This window comes from Vidua macroura, chromosome 11, assembly GCF_024509145.1.
Source record: "Vidua macroura isolate BioBank_ID:100142 chromosome 11, ASM2450914v1, whole genome shotgun sequence".
NCBI classification, from domain to species: Eukaryota; Metazoa; Chordata; class Aves; order Passeriformes; family Viduidae; genus Vidua; species Vidua macroura.
The window spans coordinates 19,740,211-19,765,145 of NC_071581.1; the positions used below are offsets into that span (position 1 = coordinate 19,740,211).

General features: G+C 43.3%; 2 protein-coding genes across 3 annotated transcripts in view; one reads left to right on the forward strand and one right to left on the reverse strand.

The window, feature by feature from the left end:
• Positions 1-11,009, forward strand: part of ATP2C2 (ATPase secretory pathway Ca2+ transporting 2) — a 27,480-nt gene extending 16,471 nt beyond the window's left edge. Inside the window, exons 14-27 of the mRNA XM_053987393.1 lie at positions 769-870; positions 1,692-1,781; positions 3,181-3,282; positions 3,845-4,001; positions 5,622-5,792; positions 6,074-6,171; positions 6,261-6,311; positions 6,905-7,071; positions 7,732-7,800; positions 7,881-7,997; positions 8,599-8,746; positions 9,329-9,424; positions 9,728-9,869; positions 10,526-11,009. Of these exons, the coding sequence (XP_053843368.1) occupies positions 769-870; positions 1,692-1,781; positions 3,181-3,282; positions 3,845-4,001; positions 5,622-5,792; positions 6,074-6,171; positions 6,261-6,311; positions 6,905-7,071; positions 7,732-7,800; positions 7,881-7,997; positions 8,599-8,746; positions 9,329-9,424; positions 9,728-9,869; positions 10,526-10,638 (1,623 nt within the window). The 3' untranslated portion in view covers positions 10,639-11,009. The remainder of the gene's footprint in view (positions 1-768; positions 871-1,691; positions 1,782-3,180; positions 3,283-3,844; positions 4,002-5,621; positions 5,793-6,073; positions 6,172-6,260; positions 6,312-6,904; positions 7,072-7,731; positions 7,801-7,880; positions 7,998-8,598; positions 8,747-9,328; positions 9,425-9,727; positions 9,870-10,525) is intronic.
• On the reverse strand, positions 10,921-23,831 carry MEAK7 (MTOR associated protein, eak-7 homolog). 2 transcript variants are annotated; one of them, XM_053987396.1, is made up of 10 exons: positions 23,375-23,831; positions 23,080-23,180; positions 21,771-21,947; positions 19,015-19,245; positions 18,405-18,549; positions 17,344-17,784; positions 16,058-16,176; positions 15,071-15,250; positions 13,913-14,064; positions 10,921-11,232 (listed from the first exon to the last, which is right to left on the reverse strand). In XM_053987396.1, exons 3-9 carry the CDS (start codon positions 21,936-21,938, stop codon positions 13,930-13,932), a joined length of 1,419 nt encoding a protein of 472 aa, XP_053843371.1. In that variant the 5' UTR covers positions 21,939-21,947; positions 23,080-23,180; positions 23,375-23,831; the 3' UTR covers positions 10,921-11,232; positions 13,913-13,929. The 2 variants fall into 2 exon arrangements, with proteins under 2 accessions (XP_053843371.1, XP_053843370.1); XM_053987395.1 differs by having other exon boundaries at positions 10,921-14,064.
• Positions 23,832-24,935: the final 1,104 nt, after the last annotated feature.

Here is a 24,935-nt window from a genome sequence, read left to right on the forward strand (position 1 = left end):
GTCAGAGAGAGAAAGCCAGATAAGCTTTCCCAGGAATTGTTCCGAGGAGTTTTGAGAAGGCTGAGAGAAATAATTAAAACAATCAAGCAGCTGGTGCTTTGAACAGTTGTTTTCTCATAAGATGTTTACCAAAGAGTGTCTTCTTAATTAGCCAGTGGTGTAACACCAGGGGTGTTGATTAAATGACCAATCAGGTCTGCCTGTATTGGAATGGTGTATAAAAGAATAGGTTTTCAATAAATCTCAATTTAACCTCCTGAAGAAACCTAGAGTCTATGTGTCACCTCACTCCCGTTCCTGACTCAAGGGTGACACTGAGCCTTGCTGGTCCATCTCCTGGTGGAATATTTATTACAAGAGCAGCTTCGTTCTCTGCTTGGTTCATTCCTCTCTGTGCAAAATGAGGGAAAATGCAAAATGTGAGGCAGAGGAGAGACAGACAGTCAAGAGGGCAAGGCTTGAACAAACCCAGAGATGCCACTGCTGCCAAAGGTCTGCATCTCTCCCCTGAGCTGCAGGAGACTTCTGGAATCACAGCAAACAAGTTCCCTATAGGACAAATTGACTCCTTTTGTCCCTAAAAAGCCATTTTGATGTGATATTGTCACTGTCTGCACCCTTTCCTTTAATCCTTGCTTTGTCAGAGAAAGAAGAACCCCTGCACTCCTTCAAAATGAGAATTTTCTTGAGTGCAGCCCCCTGCACACATCTGCAGTCCACTCCTGCCTGGCAAAGGGGAAATTTCCCATCTCTCTCTCCCTCCCCCAGGTCAGCGGGGTGGGCTACAATGGAGAAGGAAATGTTTATCTTCTGCCATCCAAGGAGATCCTTAAAGAATTTTCCAACATCTCCATTGGGAAACTCGTGGAGGTAAGTATAAATAATGAACCAGCTTATCCTAGTTACATTCAGTTTTCAGTTGCACAAATAACTTTGGATAATTAGTGTGGAAAAAAAGACCACTTTTGTAATTCTAAAATGGACTGGCTTGCTAAAACCTTGTCATAGAAAGACTGAGAGTGATGTAATTCCTGAAGTTAGGAGTGAAAGGCAGTGACATATGGCATGCAGGGAGAGACCAGAGCCATCAGCTTCATGAGTCAATGATATTCTGGATAAAAATACAATTCTGGCAGAGGAGAAACCAATAGATTTTACCCTGTTCAGGTTTTTAATGTGCACAGTTTCTAGACATTAGCCAGCTACACTGTCAGTTTATAAATTTATTGTGATGTTCTCTGGGTTTCGTGTCAGCTTTATATAAAATTTTGAACATCCGGCTGTAGGCTAAAGTGGAGTGTTTGGGTGGTGAAATGATTTGAGCTGGGATCTCAAATGGAGATTGGGTCCTGTTTTATTCATACTGCACATTAGAAACAGTAGTAGGAGAGACTGAGCTTTCATTTTTATGATCTATGAAGCTCACTAGATGTATCTTATGTTTTCTTGATGTTAATTTATCCAAAGCATAATATTTTACCAAAATATTGGTGTATGTTATGCATTAAGTGGCTTTAGAAAACACAAGAACTGATCTCAAGTGACGCTGCTGATGGGAAACCTTTTCCCAAAACTTTTGGGATGTGGCTCCATTCATTCCCCAACCTTCCATCAATTCATTTGAAGAGATGAAAAAGCTTGGACTTCAGAAGTGACAAAACTAGCTCATGTAAACCTGTCCCTTTCTCCAGGCTGGCTGTGTAGTCAATAATGCTGTTATCAGGAAAAACAGTGTGATAGGACAACCCACAGAAGGAGCTCTCATCGCCCTGGCAATGAAGGTAAGACCCTTAGAGTTTAAAATTTCCCTGCAATTCAAATAAATATATCAATCAATCAATAAATAAAAGCTGGATTTGTGAGGTCTGGCAGCAGAGTGAGACTGCTTTAAATTCCCCAGACTGGTTTTAGTCCCCCCTTGTCCCCTCTGCCCAAGATCACAGATGTTGCCTCTCCCAGTCATCCTTTAGTCATGGACAAACACTTTCCTTGAGCTCCTGTGCTGACAGCAATCACTGCCAGGCTTGGTTAATCCTGCAGTTAGGCTGGGTACTGCATTTCTTTGGGGCTCAGACACGACAGCCTTTTTTATAATTCCTCCATGTGCCAATTAAGAGTCCAGGAGGAAGAGAAGAGTTAAAAATGGGCAGGAAAAGGCCAGGCCAGATAGCAAGGCAGAGGGTCACCCTCATTTTTGGGTCATCTGCTGGCTTTTACTTTTTCCTAGTCCTGATTATGTAAAACAAGATGTTTTTATGAATATTGCATTCACACTGCTGGGCAGAGCTGTGAAACACCCCAAGGTGTCACCTCATCAGTGTCACCCAGGCTGTGGCCTCAGCCCTCAGGTGAAGCACAGGAGGTCCCTGATGAAATGATGCCCCAGCAAACATCTGATCTTATCCCCTGCTTTTAAAGCTCATAACTCTAGCAGTGAAATTATGATTTTTATTTTTTTTTCTTTTTAAACAGTGGCATTTCCTTTCCCCAAATGCTGAGTTAAAACCTTCCTCCTGCTCTGGAATTCAGTAGCCAAGCAATACCAGAATAAGAGGGAGGGTGTCTCTCCTATTTTTCTTTTTTAATGTTTTGGTTTGGTGGGAGCTGGGGACAAAGATGATCAAAAGAAGCTTCCAGTGTCTCCCACCTGGAACACCCACACACTCTGCTGGAGCAGGAGTGTATTGATTTGGACTGAAAGGTTTTGTTGTGAATTGCTTTTTGAGCGTAATTCATCAGGAAATAATCCAAAACCACATCCACGACTGACCATTCTGTTATTTGCTATTTCCCTTCTTCTTTCAAGTAGAGTTGTTGGGAAATAACCCAGAAAAGAAACCCAGAAATCTGCTCAGCCCATTGCTTGGGCATAGGTTTAGAGAAAGGACTTGATCCTCCTTTGACCCAAAGCCTCACAAAAAGGCAGAGCAGCTCCTTAATTCTTTAAAAATGGAATCAAGCTTCAAAGTCCAGTTTAATTTATCCAATATCAGGCACATGAAAAGGGAAGAAATGTTTTGAAATATGAATTTTGCTCTCCTCGTGTTTTCTCTTGAGCTCTGTGGTATCTGACAGCCTGGAAGGACACAGTCAACAGTCAATCCTTGTGATATGGGAAATACATCCAGCTTTTGGCAATGCCCAGCCTTACAGGGCTCTTTTTGCTTTACCTCGCTTCAGATGGAATTAGCTGACATAAAGGACATTTATGTAAGAAAGAAGGAAATTCCATTCAGCTCCGAGCAGAAGTGGATGGCTGTGAAATGCACACTGAAAAATCAGGTAAAGCAAACAGAGGCAGGGGCTGGTTTTGTGTTTCTAATTGTGTACCTCCACAATGGGCATGAAATTGTATCTCTTCAGCAAATAATGTTTTCAGGTGTTAACTCTGTCGGGAGAAAACGGAACAAACCTCAAAATTCCCAGCTTGGGTGGATTTTTAGCCTGTAAAACTGAGTTTGAATGGGAGAGGGGAATACTTTTCATACAGTGGTTCGAGCAGGAAAACAAAAGCTTTTCAGAGATAACTGACAGAGAGAGAGAGGTCTGGTGTTTGGGAGAAAAGGTTGGTCCTTCATCCCTTACTGGGTTAAGGAGCTCATTTTGGCTGATATTATGCTCTGGTTTAAAAACTCACCAACCTTTTCATTACCATGCTGTCTGTGAGGGCTGAACATGAAAAATGGACAGAGCAAAAATATCCCATCCTATCCATAATATATGCTCCTGGGCATCTCTTGAAACAGGTAAAAGAGGAAACAAGATCTTTTCTACCTAAAGACTTACTCGTTTAAAATGTGCTCCTTTTTTTTTGGATAAAGCGTATTTTCTCCTTCCTTTCAAGGATCAGGAAGATATTTACTTTATGAAAGGAGCATTTGAAGAAGTTATCCAGCACTGCACTCTGTACAACAGTGGTGGCATCTCGTTGTCACTCACGCCCCAGCAAAAAGCCCTCTACCAGCAGGAAGAGAAGAGAATGGGCTCCTCAGGACTTCGAGGTCAGTCCTTACTGCCCCTCACAGCTTATCTGGCCTAACACTTTCCTGCTCTGTTGTGGTTAGGATGGGCAGAAGCTCAGTCCTCACAAAATCACAGAATGGTTTGGCTTGAAGGGACTTTAAAGCTTATCTCATCCCACTCCTGCCATGGGCAGGGACACCTTCCACTAGCCCAGGTTGCTCCAAGCTTCAGTGTCCAACCTGGCCTTGGACACTCCAGGGATCGAGGGGCAGCCACAGCTTCTCTGGGCAACCTTTGCCAGAGCCTCCTCACCCTTACAGGGAAGAATTTATTCCTAATCTCCAATCCAAATCTCCCATTTCACCTTAAAGCCCTCAGTTCTTAGCATCACTTTCATGATCTCTTCCCAACACTTGTCAGAATGCCAAGGGCCATTTCTTAGTTCTGCTAGCTGATCTTTTTTTTTTGGGGGGGGGGCTGGCTTTAAATTCAAACTCAAAAGTGAGTTTGAAAGGAACTGAAAATAAGCACTGGAAATGTGAGTGTTTCTCTTCCCTGGAGGGCTGTGATTGTCTGGGACATGCTCTGGGTGCTGCACTGCAGAGCTTTGTGCTGGGCCTAATCTAAGCACTGCTCTGCCGAGTTTTGGGTTTGGAGAAGGCAGCAACAAAAAGCCACTTTGGAAGGAGTTCCAAACATGGATTTGGGCGCTGAGATTTCTGTTTGAAGCTCGGTTCAATCCTTTTCTAGGCCCAAATCTCTCAATCTCGTGATCCCAACTGCCTGTCAGTGCACTGCCCACAGGAGCTTTATCCACGTGTCACCTCCTTCATCACCAGGAGCATCCCCTCAGAAACATCTCAGACTTTCACACAGTGACACAGACACCACTCCCAGCTTGTAAGGAGATGAGGAAAAGCCTTGGCAGCTGGAGCTGGAGGATGGTGGAGTTAATGTACAGATTCTCCCACCCTGTGTCCTGTGGTTAGGAGCTCCTGTGCAGTGCTTGATTTACAATATCCAGATTATCTGCCCTTGTGGCAATGGCAAATTACTGCTCTGAGGGGAAGTGATTAACTCAGACAGCTGCTGCAGCTTTTGATTCCGTCATCAAAGCAACACTGACATGAACCCCTGGCAAAATACCCTTGAGTGATTTAAGAATGATTGAATGATAACGGGTGTGCACCAGGAACAGAGACAAAGTGTTCAGAGCCTGGATGTTTATATGGTGGGAGTTTCACTGCTTTAACTGAATTTACACTTCACATTTTTAGGTTTTAAAAAAAGTGTAAGTTTTTGCAGGAATGCTATTGTTTAACTTAGTAGTTTAACAATGTCTGGTTCAACATAACACTGTCCAGATTTAATCCATCTGCATTTAGGCAAGACATGGTAGACAGCTTAAAATTAGAAAGAAAGAAATCCTAAGAGAAACATGTCAAACAGAAATGCTCTCATTCAGAGAAACTATGCTTTAGTGGACTGAATTTTTGTGTCTATACAGGATCTGATTGTAATGACTAAAGATCTGCTTTTAATGACTTTTTCTGTTGGGAAACAGGCAATTTAATATCTTCTCTAAACACTCCTTTTAAAGCACAGAAATACATCATTAACAATTACTCTTGTCCTCTTTTTCTCCCCTCTGTTACTAGTACTTGCTTTGGCTTCAGGTCCAGAACTTGGCAAACTAACATTTCTAGGTCTGGTTGGAATAATTGATCCCCCAAGGGCTGGGGTGAGAGAAGCTGTTCAAATCCTGTTTGAGTCTGGTGTGTCAGTGAAGATGATCACTGGGGATGCCCTGGAAACAGCTGTGGCTATAGGTACCAAACTTTCATCCCTTAATAATCAACTTTATCATTGTTTTTTTGTGTACAGTAGAGGCTTTAAAGGTCACTGAGTTTTTGCTTTTCCATTTAAATAAACATTAAATGGAGTATAGAGCAGCTACAAACTCAGGGCCAAATTCCAGTAAATTAATTCCACTATTTTAGCATCAGAAATGGCAAAATCTCAGTGTAAGTCTCTTAAAAGACACAGATAGCATTGCTAGGATTATAGAATCCACCAATATTTAGAGTGTGACTATCTCTTTTCTTTGCAGGACAGAATATTGGTCTCTGCAATGGGAAGCTGAAAGCCATGTCTGGGGAGGAGCTGGACCAACTGGCAGAGGCAGAGCTCTCCTCCACTGTCCAAAATGTAATGGCTTTGATTACATTGAAAAAAGCCCATTTCCAATAGCTTCCATCTAATACGAGAATATATTTTGTCTTTATTTTGTTTTTCAGGTTTCCATTTTCTTCAGAACAAGTCCAAAGCACAAACTAAAAATAATAAAGGTACTAAGAGCCTCTGAAATTCATTGTACACCTCACAAAAACAAGGGGGAGGGAGCCTCGGTTCCTTGGATTATCTGGTTTTCCCCAGCAGCATCAGCTCAAACTAAAGGACTGTAAAACCCCAGCTAGAGCACTGGCAGTGTTTCTCTGAAGGTATTAGCTGTGGAATTGGACTTGATGATCCTTGTGGGTCCTTTCCACTTCAGGATATTCTACGATTTTATGATTTTTTTTGCAAGTCTGGGCCTGGGCGTACAAAAAAAAAAAAAAAAACCAAAAAAAAAAAAACCAAACCCTAGTGAGGTATTAGCAACTACAACATCAGGAGAATGATTTCTGAGGGTTTTACTCCCCTCTTCTAACTTCTGCTGGAGTTGTGAGAGTCCCTATACTCCTGAAAAAACAGCCTCCCAATTCTTGGTCTGAGTTTTGTCCTCAGTGTGGCGCCGAGTCCGCTTTACCCTCAGAGTCCAACAGACCTTCAGATCTTTCAATACAAAAAGAGAGCAGAGCAAATAGTCCAGAGTCTGAAATTGCCAGCGTGGCTTGTTGGTGTTCTGGCTTGAGAGCCTCTGAGCTGTCCCCTCCCGCAGGCCTTGCAGAGGGCCGGTGCTGTGGTGTCAATGACAGGGGACGGCGTCAACGACGCCGTGGCCCTGAAATCCGCGGATATCGGCATCGCCATGGGACGGGCGGGGACAGACGTCAGCAAAGAGGCTGCCAACATGATCCTCGTGGACGATGACTTCTCAAAAGTCATGTAGGTTTGGAGATTTTCTTACTCTTCAGCTCTTTTCTTGGCTGGCTGCTGCAGCAAGCCTGCTGTGTTGAGGAGGGCTGGGAATGGAAGTGGAGAGCCCCAGGGCGGCTCTGACTCATCTTTAGTTGCACACGTGCTGGTGACTTTCCTTCCAAGTGGTGCTGACCAAGCCACCTTTCACCTGAAAGCCCTGGCTCCTCATTGCTGTAGCTAACTGGGGATCTGAAAGCACCTAGAAGTCAGGGTTGATCAGAGCTTTTTTGGTCATAATTTGGACCTGGAGGTGATCCTGCAGGTGTTTTCCAACCTTTATGATTCTACCTCGTACTCTGCCTCATCCAGGAAGCTCAGAGGAAAAACATAATGTGCAATGCTCTGTTGGTTCATAACAACAGAGAGAGTGGGCAGGGTACAGTGAGTATATAAAGAGGTCCCAGGCCTGCTTTATGAACCAAAACCTGGCCACGTGACCCAGCTTTTCAGATCTACTCATTGATAAAGGAATTGTAAATGAGAAGCTGCACTGACAACCTCCTCCTGAGCTGGGCTCTGAATTTCCACAGAAATAAGGGCTACAAAAGACAATTTGTGTATTGAGTGTCACGGGGAGTAAAACAGCATGAGTGCTCTTGACTTAACAAAATCCCCTCTCCATTCCAGGAATGCAATAGAAGAGGGAAAGGGAATATTTTACAACATAAAAAATTTTGTCCGGTTCCAGTTGAGCACGTAAGTTCCTGTTTGCTTCAGCTCCTGTGAAAAGCACCTTCAGGGTGAAGCCCTGCAGAATAATGTTCTGTGCTTTGCAGGAGTATTTCAGCTTTGAGCCTAATTACCCTGTCAACAGTGCTCAACCTACCCAACCCCCTCAATGCTATGCAGATCTTATGGATCAACATCATCATGGATGGGCCGCCAGCACAGAGGTATGGAAGAGTCCAATGAGCAAAATAATCTTGGGTTTAATGTGTCTGAATGTGGCCTAGGAACACAAACTGTTGTGATTCCTCATCAATCATCATCAGTGGTTCAACAAGCTGCACTTCTGGTCCCTCCTGGTCTTTCAAAAAGGACTTCCCATTTACGTGAGGTTTTCTGTATTTTCCTGGTTTATGGTGGAATCACTTAACTATTCCATTTTTTGGCTAGGAATGGCCTGTTATCCCGAAAATACCACCTGCTGATGGAATGGCCAGGAAATAGTGGGGATATGCCCCAAAATCACAAGACTTAGGAACCTCATCCAACAGCTAAATAAGATTGCAGCTTCCTCATTACGCATACTCTCACAGTCACCTCTCACGTTGGGGTGGTCTGATGATCTAATGCTATTTTAGCAGCTCTATATGCAGAAAAGACCTTTGGTATCAGTGTCTTGGACAAATTTGGGCCTTATGTCATCTTGCTTGAATATTCACGCTGTTTTCCAAAGAATTGCATCCTCCAGCTGCATCCTGGTTTCCCAGGATGAACATTTTGGGGTGCTCTGCATTAATTAACACATGCCTCTGCTTCTCTTGGAGGCAGCTTGGGCGTTGAACCTGTTGACAGGGACACCATCAAGCAGCCCCCCCGCTGCATCACAGACACCATCCTCAGCAAATCCCTGATCCTGAAAATCTTCATGTCAGCAATCATCATCATCAGTGGAACCCTCTTTGTCTTCTGGAAGGAGGTGAGGGAAATCTGCACTCGGATCTTGTTTCCATCAGGGTGGGTGGAGCACAAAGTGAGGGCAGTTTCTGAAGGACGTGACAAGGACTTTCTGGAATCTATCTCATGGGAAGGGTCAGTGTGGGCAGAGGGCTGAGAAAGCAGGGTCAGCTCCCAGCTCTGCTCCTGCCTCCCTCTGTTACCTCTTATTTGGTCCTTCCAATCCAGAATGGGAAACCTAGTACTTGATGTGGCATCAATACTTTAAGAGACTTTTCACCTCTAGCTTTCCATTTTCCCAGCAGAAAATGCCAAGTACAATGGATTGCTGTTGGTACTTTAAGTCTCAGTAATTTAATTTAGAAAGTTCTTTACTCAAAGTCCACATCAGTTTAAGAATTTAAAATACGGTTGATAAGATCATAAACATTAAAATTAGCAGAGAGAACTGAATGTTGCCTATAATAGCTAGAACTAGATTTACTCCTTTGTTTTACTACCCTATGGTTTGACTGGGCACATTAAAGGGAACATTTAATTCTTCTATTGAATTGGCATCTTTTTGTAAGGTTAAATTAACTCCTGAATTTTTGTGTGCTTCCAGAATCCAAAAGGGGGCATAACTCCTCGAACCACAACAATGACTTTCACCTGTTTTGTGTTTTTTGACCTCTTCAATGCCCTGACCTGTCGCTCTCAGGTGAGATGGCTCTGTCAGCAGTAATTTCTTGTCTCAAATCACAAACATAAACATTAGAATACCAGCATTTTGCATAGTAAGGGGTTTTTTTAATGTTATTTAAAGCAGTGTGGTTTTTATCAACTTTTTATACAGATAAAATTATCCATCACAAGTGCAACTACACTTTCAATTACGTAGCTCTAAGTTAGTGTTTATGTAACTTAAAAAGTAATGGAGATGAAATGTAAAGAAACAGGGCAACATTTAGCTCCAACAGAGATTGGGGAAAACTACTTTTTAAATTCTTTTTCCCTTTTCTAGACAAAGTTGATATTTGAAATCGGCTTTTTCCGAAACCGCATGTTCTTGTATTCTGTGCTTGGGTCGTTTTTGGGACAGCTGGCTGTTATTTACATCCCTCCACTACAAAAGATCTTCCAGACAGAGAATTTAGGAGTGTTAGGTAAGTTGCAAAATAAATAATGGTTTGTTTTGTTGTGGTTTTTTTTATCCTTTAAGTGACTGTAGAAAGCAGATGCCGTTCCCAGTTTGCTCTGTTAGCTCCCAACACATAACTGGAAGGGGAAATCAACCAACAGCTCCAATCTCTGTGTACTTACACAGACCTGTACCCAAATAGTAGCAGTATTTCATATTATCCCAGCTTAGATTCTGAATTTTGATTTACTGCACATAAATGCAAGTAAATGGAAACAAGCCAAGGCTTTCCAGCTCTGTATGATGATATTTCTCAGGTCATTATGCAGACACTCCCTTTGGAAAGTGCTGAGTTAAAACTTCAGTTTCCCAGCTGAACTGGAACACAGATTTTAATTTAAATCAGCAAATTGCACCCTACCACACCGCGTTCCTTCTACATTAGGCTGTGTCATAAGCAGGGGGCAGGGATCCCAAATGATTCCTGTTTCCACCCTCCAAGGGGACTGTCCCAGCTGTGGGTGGCCCTTGTCTGCTGCAGTGGTGTCCCTAATTCTCAGCTGGCAAGGGCACGGCGAGGCCACGTACCCAGGGGCTCACCAGCCCAATTCCGAGCTGCAGGAAAGCCCTGGGCTGGGATTCCTGCCCGGCTGAGCTCACCTCCACTCTCTCCTCCCCCAGACCTGCTGTTCCTCACCGGCCTGGCTTCCTCAGTGTTCGTGCTGTCCGAGCTCGTCAAACTCTGTGAAAAGCGCTGCTGCCCCCCAAAGCACACACAGGGACGTCACAACTGACTGACTGCTCTAAAACACACCTGGAACAGAGCTGTGGGGCTGGATGATCCCAATCCACGGCTTTGTGACCCACACACCCTTCCTGAAGGTACTCAAGTGCAGCTGCACCAACACTGCTGACACCAGAGATCCTTCTATCCCCTCCACATGAGCTGTCTGCAGATACCTCCAGAGTGGCTCCTGTTTTAAACCAAGAGCAGGTATATTTTTATAACACTGATCTGTGTTCCAGAAGACTGAGCAAGTCCTAGACAAAAAAAGTTTCAAACCTGTACAGAAAAATCTATTGTGCACAAACTGAAATTTTATTTATTTAAATCAAAATAATTTTTATTAATAAAATCTACATTTTAAAATGTTACAGACAAGTATCTGAGTGAGACTCGTGATTTAGACACGTCCTTTAATGTTTCATTAGAAGAGTGGAAAAGACCTGCCTTGAAGCATTTCTTTTCCTTCCATCTGTAGTGTTTGTGGATTCCCAGACAGCCAGGCTTGACTCAGCAAGACTTTCAAGGAAACTCTGGGGAGCTGTCAAACAGAGCAGGGAGCTGAAGTGCCAACCCTCAGCTGTCAGGTTTTGTACCTGTGTGACTGACAGGAGAAGAAGGGAAGGCTGATCAGACCCAAAGCTCAGCAGTGGGTGGATTTAATGGGAAAGGGACTCGCTTCCAAAGAGCCTGAGAATAAAGTTGAGTCAGGAACAGAGCAGGGATGTTGGGTTTGCAGCTGGGCCAGAACTGCACAAAAGGGACTGAGCTGTTCAGATCATAGCTAAGCCCACTGCTGACAAGAACTTTCTGGACATTTTTTGGTGCATGAGCATGAAGCCCAGATTTCTTAATCATTAGGTTCAGGTTAAAATAAAAATTGAGTTTTTCCCAAGCCCATCTTTTACATTTAAAGAACAATTTGGAATAATCCCATCTGCTGGTTGGATCAGTAGTGTCCTAGTAAATAATGCTTCACTGAGACATTTGCTGAAGTGCCAGTGTCAGTTTTCTTCTTGTCCCAGCTTAACATCTTCAAAATGAAGAGGAAGAGTCTCAGACACAAACTTGTCAAAAAACTACAATTTCAGAGGTCACAACGCTATGCTGATAGTCACAAGATGAAGTTGAAACAGGATTGTATTTTGGATTCATAATCTAGAAAGAAACAGTTATACTGATACTCACTAAAAATCAAAGCAAACCTGGCCACTGAAGTATTTTTGGTGTAGAGTAGCTTTGTAAATTTTTTTTATACCCTTGCAGATGGTTTCAGTTCTCAAAAACAAGCTTCTGCCGTAATGGAAGGAAAATGAAGCCTAGCTGTTTATTTTATGTTTAACTGCAGAAATTCAACTGTCCCATCCTGTATGCCATCTACATGGGAGTGTTTAATAGGCTTAGTCACTGCTCAGTGAAAATGACCTCTGAGACTCATGGTCTGAGTTTGAGAATGTTCAAACAAAAGCTGCTATCACCACACTTACAGACAACATCATGTACTTACTACTCCTTACATTGTAAAATTTAATATTTTTAATATTATTTATATAGAGAGAGACAAGAAACCTATACAAAAGTATCAGTGCAATTGTTCTGATGCTTATTTTTTTCTGTGTGTTACACGACTATCTGGTTTCTCTAAGCAAATACAGCATAAAAGGACATTCTCCCAGGCCTTTCACAACATCTCTGTACTGGAACAAACAGCATGTAAATGTCCCAAGCATTAGCTCAGGTACTCCACAAAACACACAGCTGAGTCCTAGGATACCTGGCTGGAGTGATTTCTTCATGCTCTCCTTTCAAGGCTAAATTCATGTTGTTTAATATAATTTTAAAAAATGAGATCTACGTTAAGGCACAAGTGCAGATTGTTCAGAATATTCAAATCTGGCTCCCTATGAAAAACAACAGGTGAGGGGAAAAAATCTCATACAAGAAAACACCAAGGGAAAGAATTTTAAGGAAAGCCACATGAGCAGAAATTATAGAATTCTACTGGTTTTTTCTAAGCTGCAAAGAAGACATGCCAGGACAAAGGGGACTGGAGACAGTCCTTTTCCTCAGAAGGAAGAGTGACAATCAGAGACACTGATAACCAAACACTCGTTGCTGAGTTAGAAATTGCAGCCCCTGGTAGAAATCAGGGTTCTTTTTGACAAGTTAATGACACACAGAATTAGCAAGGTCAAACTAATCATTACTGAGAGATGGGAACTAATTCAAGGAGAAAAAGTCCTGAGTATGAGACCTGACAAAACTGGTGCTGACTGGTGAACAGTCACAAAACAGAGCACTTTAAAAAACTGCATTTTACATTGTGGAGATCCTTTTCCCTAATAGAGTAATGATTCATTACGTGGAAATAAAGTGTACAGCAATCTTCTTTAAACATTTTACAGACATAACCCTGATTTTTATTTCTTTCACAAGGTATCTGTAGATCCTATTCTCAATTAAGTGTGGCTGCTTCTTACTCAACCTTTTTTACAGCCTGATTTTCACTCCAGTCTCATGAGGCTACTAAAGAATCTACCTTCTCTAGAGAATTCTGTTGGAGGTATTTTTAGGATAAATATGGCTCCAATGATTCTGGTCCAAGTTTAAAAAGCAACAGACAAGTTTCTGCAGAAACAGATGAAGTGAGATGCACTAGGGATAGTATAGTACTATAAAAATTCTTGTTGTGTAACATCCTACAGCTCACATGGAATCACTGAAAATCTGACTTAGAAAGCTTGAAATTTAATGCTTTAATTGAAGCAATGCAAATTTATAGCACCCTTCATATGGCATCATGTGGACAATTCTATGTTCACCAGTGTAAGACACTGTTACAGTTTGTAAGCTTTGCTAACTAATTTTATTGCATGCAAATAAATATGTGCAGTTGAGGTATAAGAGCTTTAATCAGTGCCTTAAACAGCTTTATAAATATGTAACTATGTACATATCAATTCTCCAGGACAGAAAGCCATACTGTCAATAACTTCTGCTGCTTTTAATTCAGTGTGCAGACATGATCTATGGGGAATGAAAGCAGATTCACATTCAGCTGGAGCTCAGCCATGCCTAATGATTTTGTCCCCAGTTAATTTTTCTGTCCTCCCCAGACAAAACCCTTCAGGCAGAATAGTGCTTTGGACCTAAATATTACACAAGTACAAGGCTTAAGCTTTGTCCCAGACAATTAGGTACATTCAAAGGGGAAAAAAAAGGAAAAAATATCTTGTCCAAGGAACATCATCACTACTTGAAGCAAATAAAAGTGAAGTTTTTACATGTTACTGTGGTTCCTTTAGTTCTCATCATCATCACCTTCTTCCTCTTCCATGGGCTCCCGCAGACCTTCGCTCTGACGGCTTTTCCCAGCCATTTCCAGCAAGGCCTGAGCCTGAGGATCCACATCCAGGATACTCTTCTTACCTTTTCTCTTCAAAACAAAATAAAATACAGTCAATTTAAAATGTCAACATCAGGCTACAGGGAAAGGACACACTCAAAAGTCTGTAAGTGATGTGGTCTGCAAGCTTGGCACAATGGAGATGTTATTTCCAATTTCAAAATTCACAAATACATCAAATGATTTTTACTGCTGCAGCTACATAAAATAGCCATAAACTTTTCCTAAGATGACACTGAGATATTTCAAGTTTATTCAGGTTACAAGCCATCCAGGACATCCTGGTTAACCCCACCTCAGTCTGAAGTGCTGATGTGAGGTTTTTAAAGAGATCCAGTTACAATTCAACAGTTTCTGTAAACAGTTTGCTCTGTTTCTACTTAGAGCTACGTGACCAGTGAAGTCAGGGTACATGGATTTAGTAAGAAAAGAAGTAAAAATTAAAAAGAAATAAATTTTAAAACCCCACCAAACTGTACAGACTAAACAGACAGTTTAATAAGACAATTGCAGGGATAGAGGAGACTGGAGAGAGGGCTCCTATTCATTCCCAAAAATAAACTAAGTGCAGACTGGCATAAACCTATTCACACGAATTTATGGTAAAACAATTGTAAATTTAAAGTTACTGATAAAGAAAGCTTTTGGGTCTCTTCTTGAACTACAGATTAGACTACTTGAGAATTTCCAGTGCTTTTAGAAACTCTGGGTTTTACTAAGCCCCTCCAAGGAGGTTCCTCCTGGAGACCATTCCTCAATATTGAGAAGGCCTTTTGAAATTCAAAATACTGCTATTCTGACTCTATCACCTCATGGCTCCCGATATTCTTTCTTGTTGGCAACCTCAATAATTCCACTACAGTTTTGCTATTTGGTGCTATAAAACACATGGCACCACAGGGCCAGGTAAAGAAAATATTATTCACTACAATGGAAAGAGTGTTTAAACAGGAAACTGCAACCGTGAGCTTTGCATTCACATCTTCTGTTCCAACCAGGACACAATTTCACAGGTTCAGTTCACAATTTCACCTACCCCTGCACTCTCAGGGGTGTCTCCCACTGCCCAAACTTCCATGGCATCCAGTGTAAAATCCTCTTTGGCTGACAGCTGGGGGCTGTTGTAGGTGGTGCAGCGAGGTTTGGCTTTGCTGTGGCCCTTCCCGTAGTCACTGTCTATCCAGAGCCCAAAGTAGCCATGCTGCCCACCCATACCCTGTGGAGAAAACCAGCACATTAAACACATCCTGCACAGGGAAAACAGACTGGAAAAGTTAGGAAACCTCAGAGTAAGCTGCTGTGGTCAGTATTTATGCCACACTTCTGTGGGTAGGTGAAAAAAGGGGATACCCACATCTACTATTCCTGAATACTAAAAATTTATCTGAGTAATACTGCCTTACCTCTGTGCTTCACAGAATACAAATATCTATGACTTGTGCCAGAAATTAAGCTCCTGGCTTTTGTTTATTGACTATTAAAAGTTCAATTTCAAACAGAGTGGCAGTGCTCGGGTCTGCTGCCTCCTTTCCATTTAGGAAAGTATCTACAGAAACCAATAATGTCGTTTGATGCTGTTCACTTTTTCTAGAGCAAATGCAATTCCCAAATTTATGGGCACATAATGCTCCAAAACTGTAAAGCATTTCCAAGACAGGTGGTGTGTTGTAGCTCTGTAGAAACTCCTCTGCGTCTGGAGAGCTCATTTGTGAATTTGAGTAGGAATAGCTCCTGCCACTGTCATCACACAGCAGCAGCAGCTACTTGCAATGTCTGCACTCTCATCCTGCTGGGCTTTCTCCTCCATAATTCCAAAAGCAGTTGCTTGTGGCAGGGAGAGCAGCCAGTGGAAGAATCCTCAGCTATACAGATCACTGTTTTGTGCTGCTTCAGGCATGCAAATTTCCTCAGAGAATAACAAGTGAAATAAATCTGCTCTCAGAAAGAAAAAAAAAAAAACCACAAAACACTTCCGAACGCCACCACAAATCCAAATTCTAAATCATCATTTGTGAATACTCACAAGTCCATTTGGCATAGTCTGCTGGCCATGGTTTAAATACATGTAGTGCTCATTGTACCCTGTGTATGTGTATACAGCCAGAGTGGGGAAAACAGAAAACAGAAAGCATCTGTTGTCACCTGCAAACAAGGAAACATCTCAGATCAGACAAGAGATCAAGCAATAACTTGCCTACATATAAATTAGAAAAAATAATTTAAGCTGAATAATTCAAACACAGCAGCTGCCATCTCAGTTCATCTCACATCAAGATTTAGATCTACTTTTTATTCTAAGTGAACTCTGTGCAGTCACAAAAATCAATGCAATTACAGGCTGTGATCAAGGGCAGAGTCAGAGGCACCACTAGGACATTATGTCACTATGTCACCTACCCCAGACTGCACTATATCACCTAAAACTGGCCAGCTGACAGATCTGTACAAACTGAATGCAGGCATCCCTAGTTCTGACTACACTGATAGATAAATCAGTTCAGAGTCAATGATTTAGAGCAATTTTCACATGCCCAGTTCAGGTGTGCTTGCCCTGTAGACTTTGTATGTTTCTCTATCAGGAAAAAATACACGGAAAGGGGTGTGTAATCAGTGTAAAATAATATAATACCAACTGTCTGAAGTGGTAGTTTTCAAATACTCATTTAGAACAGGAATTAAGTTTCTAATGCAGCCAGAGTGAGGATTCCCAGCAACACCAAATACTCATAGCCCATGTTTTTTTCTTCACAAATCCATCACAAACATTCTTTCCTCTCTATTCCCTCAAAGTTTTAAGGGAACAAGAAGTTTAGCTTGTCCAAAGAATCCTCTGGCTGCTGGATTTTAGAAGGGGACCAAAGACAGTGCACAAATGGCAAGAGGAGGCTCAGGTGTTCCTGATGGAGGACTGCCATCCTGTGGACAAATTATTCAGACACTAATTCATCATCTGTGCTCCACTTCATTCATTTTCATTTAATTTTCAATCTAAGCAGCTACAGGGCTTGATAGATTTCCCTGAAAACTTGTTCTGTGGTCAATAAGTCCTGCAATTTTAAAAGCCTTATCAAATACCAAACTATAAATATTAATCAGCAACACGCCTGACTGCCATGCTAAGAATAACTTTGCATGTGTTTTACATTATTTGAAAATTAGTGTTATTTTTTGCCACAGAGCAATTCACTTGGAAGTGTAAGGAACACTTTGTGTCATTAAAGGGACAGTATCCATTAAGGGACAGGATTCTTGTGCCTGTACAAAACCAGGGAATTTACCAGATACTGAAACAAGAAAAGTGAGTTTTACCTTGAAACTGTGGCTTCACCTCCCAGGAGTGAGATGCAAACCCACCGAAGAGGAAACCATCCAAGTCCCTTATGATCACTATGCAAGGGCCTTTGTTCACTATGTGGGCACACAGCTGTGAGAAGCTTTCCCCGTGGAGCCTGGAGGAAAATAAAAGCTGCCACTTGTGCTGCATCTCTGCAGGCAGGTGGGAGTTGATGTAGATGATGGCTGGGATGTCAAAGAGACTGACAACTCCTCTTCCTTTGATGCCTTTGCAGTGAGGAACCAGGTTGAGGATGTCGTTGGTTTGGTCTGGGAGGGAATGCAGGACGTGGAGGCCTTGCCTGATGACAACACTGAGGAACACTGAGATCTGGGGAACTCGGTACACCCAATCCTCAATGACACTTTGGTCAAAATTTGTCTCCAGCAGCTGAGAACCCACAGGTTTCGTCCCATCTAAAGAATAAGACATACAGGGAGAGGAGTAAGTCTCCCCATCTGGAAAATAATCAGGTGATTTTTAAGTGTAAACAGAATAGTCCATTATTGTAATGGACAGAAAACCACATATGAAAGGAGCCTGGAACAGTAAAGTGTCAACTACATTAAACAAATGCAGCCACAGAACTGAGAACTCTACCTGCTGCATTCTTTGGTTGGGCTGTCATGATTTAGAAACACAGACTTCAAGCTACAACTCATGAAGTGTTCTTTACAAGATAGCAAAATCTGTTATTACAACAGTGCAAAGATAGATCTATGCTTTATAAAAGGACATAACCAAAAATACATTACAAATTTTATTTAAATAAATATTATTTAGATGCCCATTCCTATCACTTGCAAGTCAGGTATTTGTAAAATAGACATGCTCCATGACAAACTAGGACTTCAGATCAAATCTCCCCTGAATTTAGGGGAGAAAGATTGTAAGATTAAATAAATAAAATTCCAATGTCATTTTCTAAGTTTGAAATTTTGGTCTCACCCTTAAAATTCAAAGATGTGACCTAAAGAGAGAAATTCAAGTCACTGATTACACAAGCTCTGGGATAAGCTGAATCAGGGCTGCTTACCTGGAAGCTTCAATTCTGAGAGCAGCTCAGAAGCCAAAGCTTTGACTCCACTTGAAGAATCCCTGGTGTTCTCCAAACTCCAACCTCTCAGCTCCTTCCTATAGCTCAGTACATGGACTAGAGATGTGATCAGATCCTCTGTGAACTTAAAAGATTAAAACATCACCATTTTGGTATTTCTTAACTGAAATTTCCAAGAGCTTCAAAGGACTGTCTGAAGATAAAGTCAAGCAGTAGTGACGACGTAATCCCAAAGGCAGAAATAGCTCTTGCCATGACAAGTCAGGAACTTCAGAAATGCTATTTCAGTGTCATAGGCCTTGAAAAGGATCCTTTTTCAAGACATTTCATACATGTTACTTCACAAAGCACCTCCATAAAATAGGGAATGAAAGAGGGAGGGGAAGGTCAAGTTTTGCAGCGTAGGAGCTGCTAGTGAATTACTACTCTGTGACATCTCAAAAGCTATATAGTTGCTCTTGTAACTAAAGCCCTAGAAAGCATTTTACTCAGTTCCCTGAAGCACCAGCCACACCACAGCCCTTGCTGGCTCTTAACTATAGCCTTGCTCTCTTACTGTCCCCCCAGCACACTTTAACTGCTTGTTTACCTCTTGGATTTGTTTGCCTTTCAGAGGCCCTCCCGTCTTGTCGATCATTCTCATTATTATGCTAATCTTCTCATCTGCATTCCCTTTTAAGAGATTTGACATAAAAATTACAAACTGCTCCTTAGCAATCTGTTCACTGAGCCCAGATGATCTGCCAGGCAGGTCAATGCTTTTCATTCCATTGTACAAACGAGCAGTCATTGGCTGTGGCAGGGGCTCCCGGGTGTGTGCCTGCAGTGAGAGAAACAGCAAAGAGCATGTTTTATAAATGAAGAATAACTGATGTGTTCCAGTCAATCTGTGCTGACATGCAGTATGTAGTATCAGCAATAAATTTTTGTCAAAGAACTGCTTTGCCAAGAGAAAAACTAAAAATCTCTATTTTTATAGTAATTTTTTTAGTGATTTGGGTTGGTGCTGTTTTTCTAGAAACACCACAGGCTTCAGAAAAATCAACACTAAAGTTTTAACAGGATATTAGCAAAGGGTTTCTAGGTGATACCTCTGGTGCAAAGGTTTACAGCTCTGCCAGCAAAACATTCAAAATTGTGTTTTAATTCTGCTTTCAACAGTGCAGCTCACTTCAAAACAAAGTGGAATGTTTTCCATATCTCAGTTTTGGCCTCAAGGTAGCGTTTAACCCCACATACATGTGCAGAAACAATCCTGGAAAATTTCCCCCTGCACAGCAGCTAATTGAAGCACAGATCATCTAATTTTTAAAAAGCATCCCTGGTGTTAAGAGAGTCAAAATCAGCACTTACTCATCTGGATTGCATGCTTGGCCTTTTGAATTGAAATCTAGCTGGAATATATCATCACTCATCACAGCTCTGTGGGAAAGATCTGACTCTGGATTCAACTTTCAGAGTGTTGAAGTTAATGACACAGTTTAAAAATAAATCATCTCAAGTACATGCATAGAGGAGGACGTGATTACCCAGTGTCCTCACTGTGCACAGAGGTGTGCTGAAGACTCGACTCTTCCACACGGGGTGTAGCTCAGTGGGGACTGTGCTGAAATCAGTGGAGCCCCACCTGCCTAAAAGCCCAACTACAGCTCCACTCAGGGGAGCTGCCATTACTGATTCCTGGCTCAATACCACTCTTGGGAAGCCACCTGGGCTGCTCCTATTTGCTGTTAATGGCTGTTGCTGGGCACGAGAGATCCAGCATCCCGAGCTCTGTGCTGCTTGCACTGACGTCAGTGCCACAGCTCCCACTGATTCCAGCAGCAGCAGAAATAGCAGCCACAGCCTTTCCCATCAGAGTGCTCCACAGCGAGGGAGGGATGCTCACAGGGGGTACAGCTGTCTTTGAGAGGCTTTCTAAAAATCCTGTAGGAGCCTGAAGTGGGAGAGGCAGCAGGGAACACAACTAAAACATTATACTCAAGGGTTTTTTACTTCACACTGCTGAATTACCTACTCCCTACCTAATCCCACCACTTCACTGTGATGTTTCATTTTGCTTCTAGCTATTCCAAAGAGTGGGCCTGGGGTGCAAAAAAAGGAGGTGTGTAAAAAAGGAATCCTTAATAACCATCTAACTCACACCTCTGACAGCTTAGAACCCCTGTTTTAAAAAGGCTTCATGAAATTATCAAGAGGATCCTGCTCCACCTGCTTCCCAAGCTATGCAGTGCTGTTCTGGCCCAGATGTCTGGGCCTCACCAGTGGTACCAGACTGTTGTTGGATCAAATCTGTCACATCTGAGTCCAGGCCATGAGCATTGTCACCTACAAGGCAGAAATGCCACTGCCATTCTCCCTGCACCTACAGGAAGTCTTCCAAAAGATTTTCATTTAAGCTGGCAAACAAAAAGGCAGGCAGGGAAAAGGCAAATGTTCATCAAAGATCACACTGATCTGGGGTAAACCTAGAAAGAACTTCTGCCAGGTCCCAAACAATTAACAGGCACCAAGGACACTGGATGAACTAGGGCTGAAAAAACAGGCAGCAGGAACATCATTTCCAAACTTGGTGTTCCAGAAATTGGTGACAGCTCACAAACAGCCAGGCTGCAGGAAGGCTGAAGCTGGTCTGTATGCACAGGCATTGCTGAACACCTTAAAATAACCTGCTGCTTTCAATGAGTTTTAATTTGACTCCATTATATGTGTAATAGATATCAAACTGCACTTTACCACTACATTCATTTGGCCACTTAGTTCCTGACTAGCTGAAGTTATTAAGGATCCCAATGACTCATTTTTCTCTTTTCTTGATTAGAAAATGAATGCAAAGTTAATCAGAAGCATAACGCATGTTAATTAGCTAAAACAGCGAGCCAGAGCTTAATCAAGTCAAATTGAATTCTCTCTTTTTAGTACAAGTGAAGAGATTAGAGACAGTGATATGTCAAGGGAGACAGGCATAATCAAATAAAAACTGACTTTGTGACAGCTTTTCAAGACAATCTGTAAATGATCCCACACTACAGACTCCAGAGGTAAAAATATTCTTCCCATTTTTCAGGTCTCTGTGAAAATATTTCCATACAACCTAACTTCCTTCAGAATTAGGAAAGCTGCAAATGGACCCAAAAGTGCAATTTAAGAGATAAATGCAAACCTGAAAGCCACTACCCTGGTTAAACTGCAAGAAAAAGTTAAATATCCATCTTGCCCCAAAATATGAAAAAATAAATTGAGATGAGCAATCCTTAAAAAAGCACCACACCTTTATAGTTTATTTCTGGAACTCTGTTCAGTGCACTACACCCCAGATATATCATGAATAACAGACTGTCTTGCCTGTAGTGCTGCCAGAGTCACAGTTTTCTTTGCAGCTTTGGCATTTTTTGCTCCAGCTGAGCCACTGGATCCTGATAAGGTATCGAATAGTCCATCAATGTCAGACTGCTCCTCAGGAAGAAATCTGGAAAGGTGATTCTGATAGGCATTGCTTTCAGCATTCCCCATCTTTTCAACCTGAAGCAAAGAGAAAAAAAAATCAAAAGAAGCATTAAACACAGAAAGGTATCACAAGGGCCATGAAAGACACATCAAACAGACTAACATAGCAGTGCAAGCTTTACAAGAAGAGCAAATTAGCAGCCTTACAGGAAATTATTAAAACTACTGTTAATCTCTGTATTCACCAAGGCTTGATGAACCTGGAGAACATCTGTGAACAGTAACTGCTTTAAAAGCTGGCAGTCTGACAGCTCTTGGCTAAACCCACCCTGGCCACCAACACCAACCTCAGTGAAGCCTCTATCAAATGGAAAAACCAATATGATCTAACGGTAAAATTAGTTTACACAAAGTGACTGTGAGTTTGACAGCTGGAATACATCCCTAACGTGAAGAGCAAAGTCTGATAATGGATTAGTTATGACATATTAGGCTGCATCTTTCTGGTGCATTAATGGACTGAACCTAAGTTTGCCAATATGATGTTGCACTAAAACACCGTCACTGCAAAGTCTCTGAAAAATCACATGAGAGTGGGTTTTTTCATGGACACACTATAAAAATAAATCGAAACAAAGGCACAAAAACATTTAGGAACACAACTCAAGACCCACTAAAAACACACAGACTCATATGAAACCAATGAATCCATGAATCCATCATTGGGAGTACCTGTACCCACAGAATTGGGAGTACCCACAAAGCTGGCAGTGGGGGGTTGGTTTGGGGTTTCTTTGTTTGTTTTACACTTTCAGTGGTATAACTATTTCTCTCAATGTTCCAGGAGTCACCTGCATTACAGATTAATTTTTAGTATTGCCTGGGCCATGTGCTCTGCCCTTCTCCCTGGAGCAGCACAGCACAGACCTAACAGCACCTGAAACCCCCAATTCCACCACGACCACAGTGAGAGCCACCACTGCCAACAGCCTTCCACCCGTCTGGGGAAGACACAAGCCTGGGGTGACAATATGAAATATATCAGATATGGAACAAAAACATCATTTTGCAGGGTTTTTCCCTGCAAATTCCATGTCCTTCCTGACACTTCTCTTTTGTAGACGAGCCCATCACGCAGCCCTCCAGCCGCCTCCGAAGGACACACTGCTGAGCCCAATGCAGTATTTCTGTCCTTAACTTTGTTTACCGTAGACAAGAGGCCGGGTGGTGGCTGCTTCACCTTCAGGCCTAAAGCCTTGTCTGCCTGAGGAAGATGCCGATCGTGGGGTAAACGGAAACCACTGTAACCTAGAAGACAGACCGTGGAGATGTTGTTAATTTAAGCAGCGAACCGCTGGAGAAAGGGGGTCCCTGAAAGGTTTATTCTCGGTGTGCCGAGCCCTGCCCAGCCCTCCGCAGCCGGCGGCAGCAGCTCCCCGCCCCATCCCGGTAATGAGGCGGAGGCTGGGGCTGGGGCGAGCCCTTGCCCGCCCCTCGCTTACCGGCACGGCGGGCCGGCCTCGATGGGCCCCGGGCTGTGACACCGGCCCGGGCCCGGCCCTCGATAGCCCCCGATGGGCCCCGGGCTGTGACACCGGCCCGCGCCCGGCCCTCGATAGCCCCCGATGGGCCCCGCGCTGTGACACCGGCCCGGGCCCGGCCCTCGATAGCCCCCGATGGGCCCCGCGCTGTGACACCGGCCCGGGCCCGGCCGGCGCCATCCGGCACCTCCGCCCGCACGGCCGGGGCGGAGCGCGGGGCCGGCCCTCGGCCACGGGGAGGGACGGGCGGAGCGAGGCGAGCAGGGAAGGCGGGGAATTGATGGAGGAAGTGGAGGAAGGCAGGGAAGGGATGGAGGAAGGCAGGGAAGGCGAGGAGCAGCGGTGTTGTCCCCGCGATCCGGAGGGGACAGGCGGGCGGTGCCGCAGCCCGCAGTGGAGGCGGTGAGGAGGCAGCCGGAGAGCTCCGGACACCAGGAGAGCTCCGGCCACCCCGCCTCCATCAGGGGTTCCTCAGCCTTGAGGGGACCCTTCTCTCTAAGGGAACGCTTTTCCCTGAGAAGACCCTCCTTTTTGAGCGGACCCTTCCCTCCTTTGTGAGGGAACCCTCCACCCTGAGAATAGTCTTCATTTTGAGGGGACCCTTTTCCCTAAAGAGACTCTCCTTTAGGGAACCGCCTGCCCTGAGGAGACCCTGCTTTTCCAGGAGCCCTTTTCCCTTAAGAGACTGAGGCATCCCTTTTTACTCAGCCTCCCTAGCCCTAAAATGTGTTTTAAAAACAGTAAAAATTCAGAGTTGTAGCTGGCACACAGCGACCATCCTTCGCAGCTCCTGTCAGGGCTGAGGTGCCAGGTGCCCTGTGCTGAAGCATTTTAAAAAGCATCCTAAAAAGTTTCCTGGGAAGGTCCCAGAAAGGCGTGTGGGAGAAGGTGCTGCTGGCCCTGATGTGTGCTGGAAACAGCCTTTGGGAAGGGAAAAGCTGGGTGTGCCTGTGTGTAGTAAATACACACACACACAGGTCACTTTCAGGGTAAACGCTCAGCCTCTGGTGAATTTCAATGGCAGCGGGGAGTGCAGGGAAAGCACAACAATTTCTCAATGAATAGGTTCCGTTTCTGTCTCCTGACTGGCAAAATGAGGCTGGTGTGAGGCTGAGAGGTAAAAAGGCTGTACATGGGCTAAGGGACAAATGCAAGGTCACAGGGCTGGCCATGCCTTCAGTCAGACATGTGAAGACTTGGGAGAAAAATTATAACCCCAGTGGTTGCAAAACTCTGGTCCCACAATACACTTTTTTTTTTTTTCAGGTGGCAACTTTTCATCCCATTTGCATTATTCTCCTTGTTCTTTCAGCTACAGGGTTTGGTTCCTGCAGCACACCAAGGCCTTCACATTCAGAGCACTGATACCATTTTTGCCCCTGCTTTGTCTGACTCTGGTTGATTTTCTTGCAGCATGAGCTCAGTGTGAAGCCTTCTTCTTCTTCCAAATGGGGGGAGATGGGGAAATTCACACAAATCTGGTGTTGTGAGTGTTCCTGCAACAAGGTACCATGGAACAGGT

Coding starts and splice junctions, on each gene's coding strand:
- MEAK7 (XM_053987396.1), bottom strand. CDS start 21,938: ATGGGGAATGCTGAAAGCAATGCCTATCAGAATCACCTTTCCAGATTT. Junction 18,550..19,014: donor AAGGCAAACAAATCCAAGAG/GTAAACAAGCAG, acceptor TAATCTTTTAAG/TTCACAGAGGATCTGATCAC. Junction 14,065..15,070: donor ACACCCCTGAGAGTGCAGGG/GTAGGTGAAATT, acceptor TTTGTTTTGAAG/AGAAAAGGTAAGAAGAGTAT.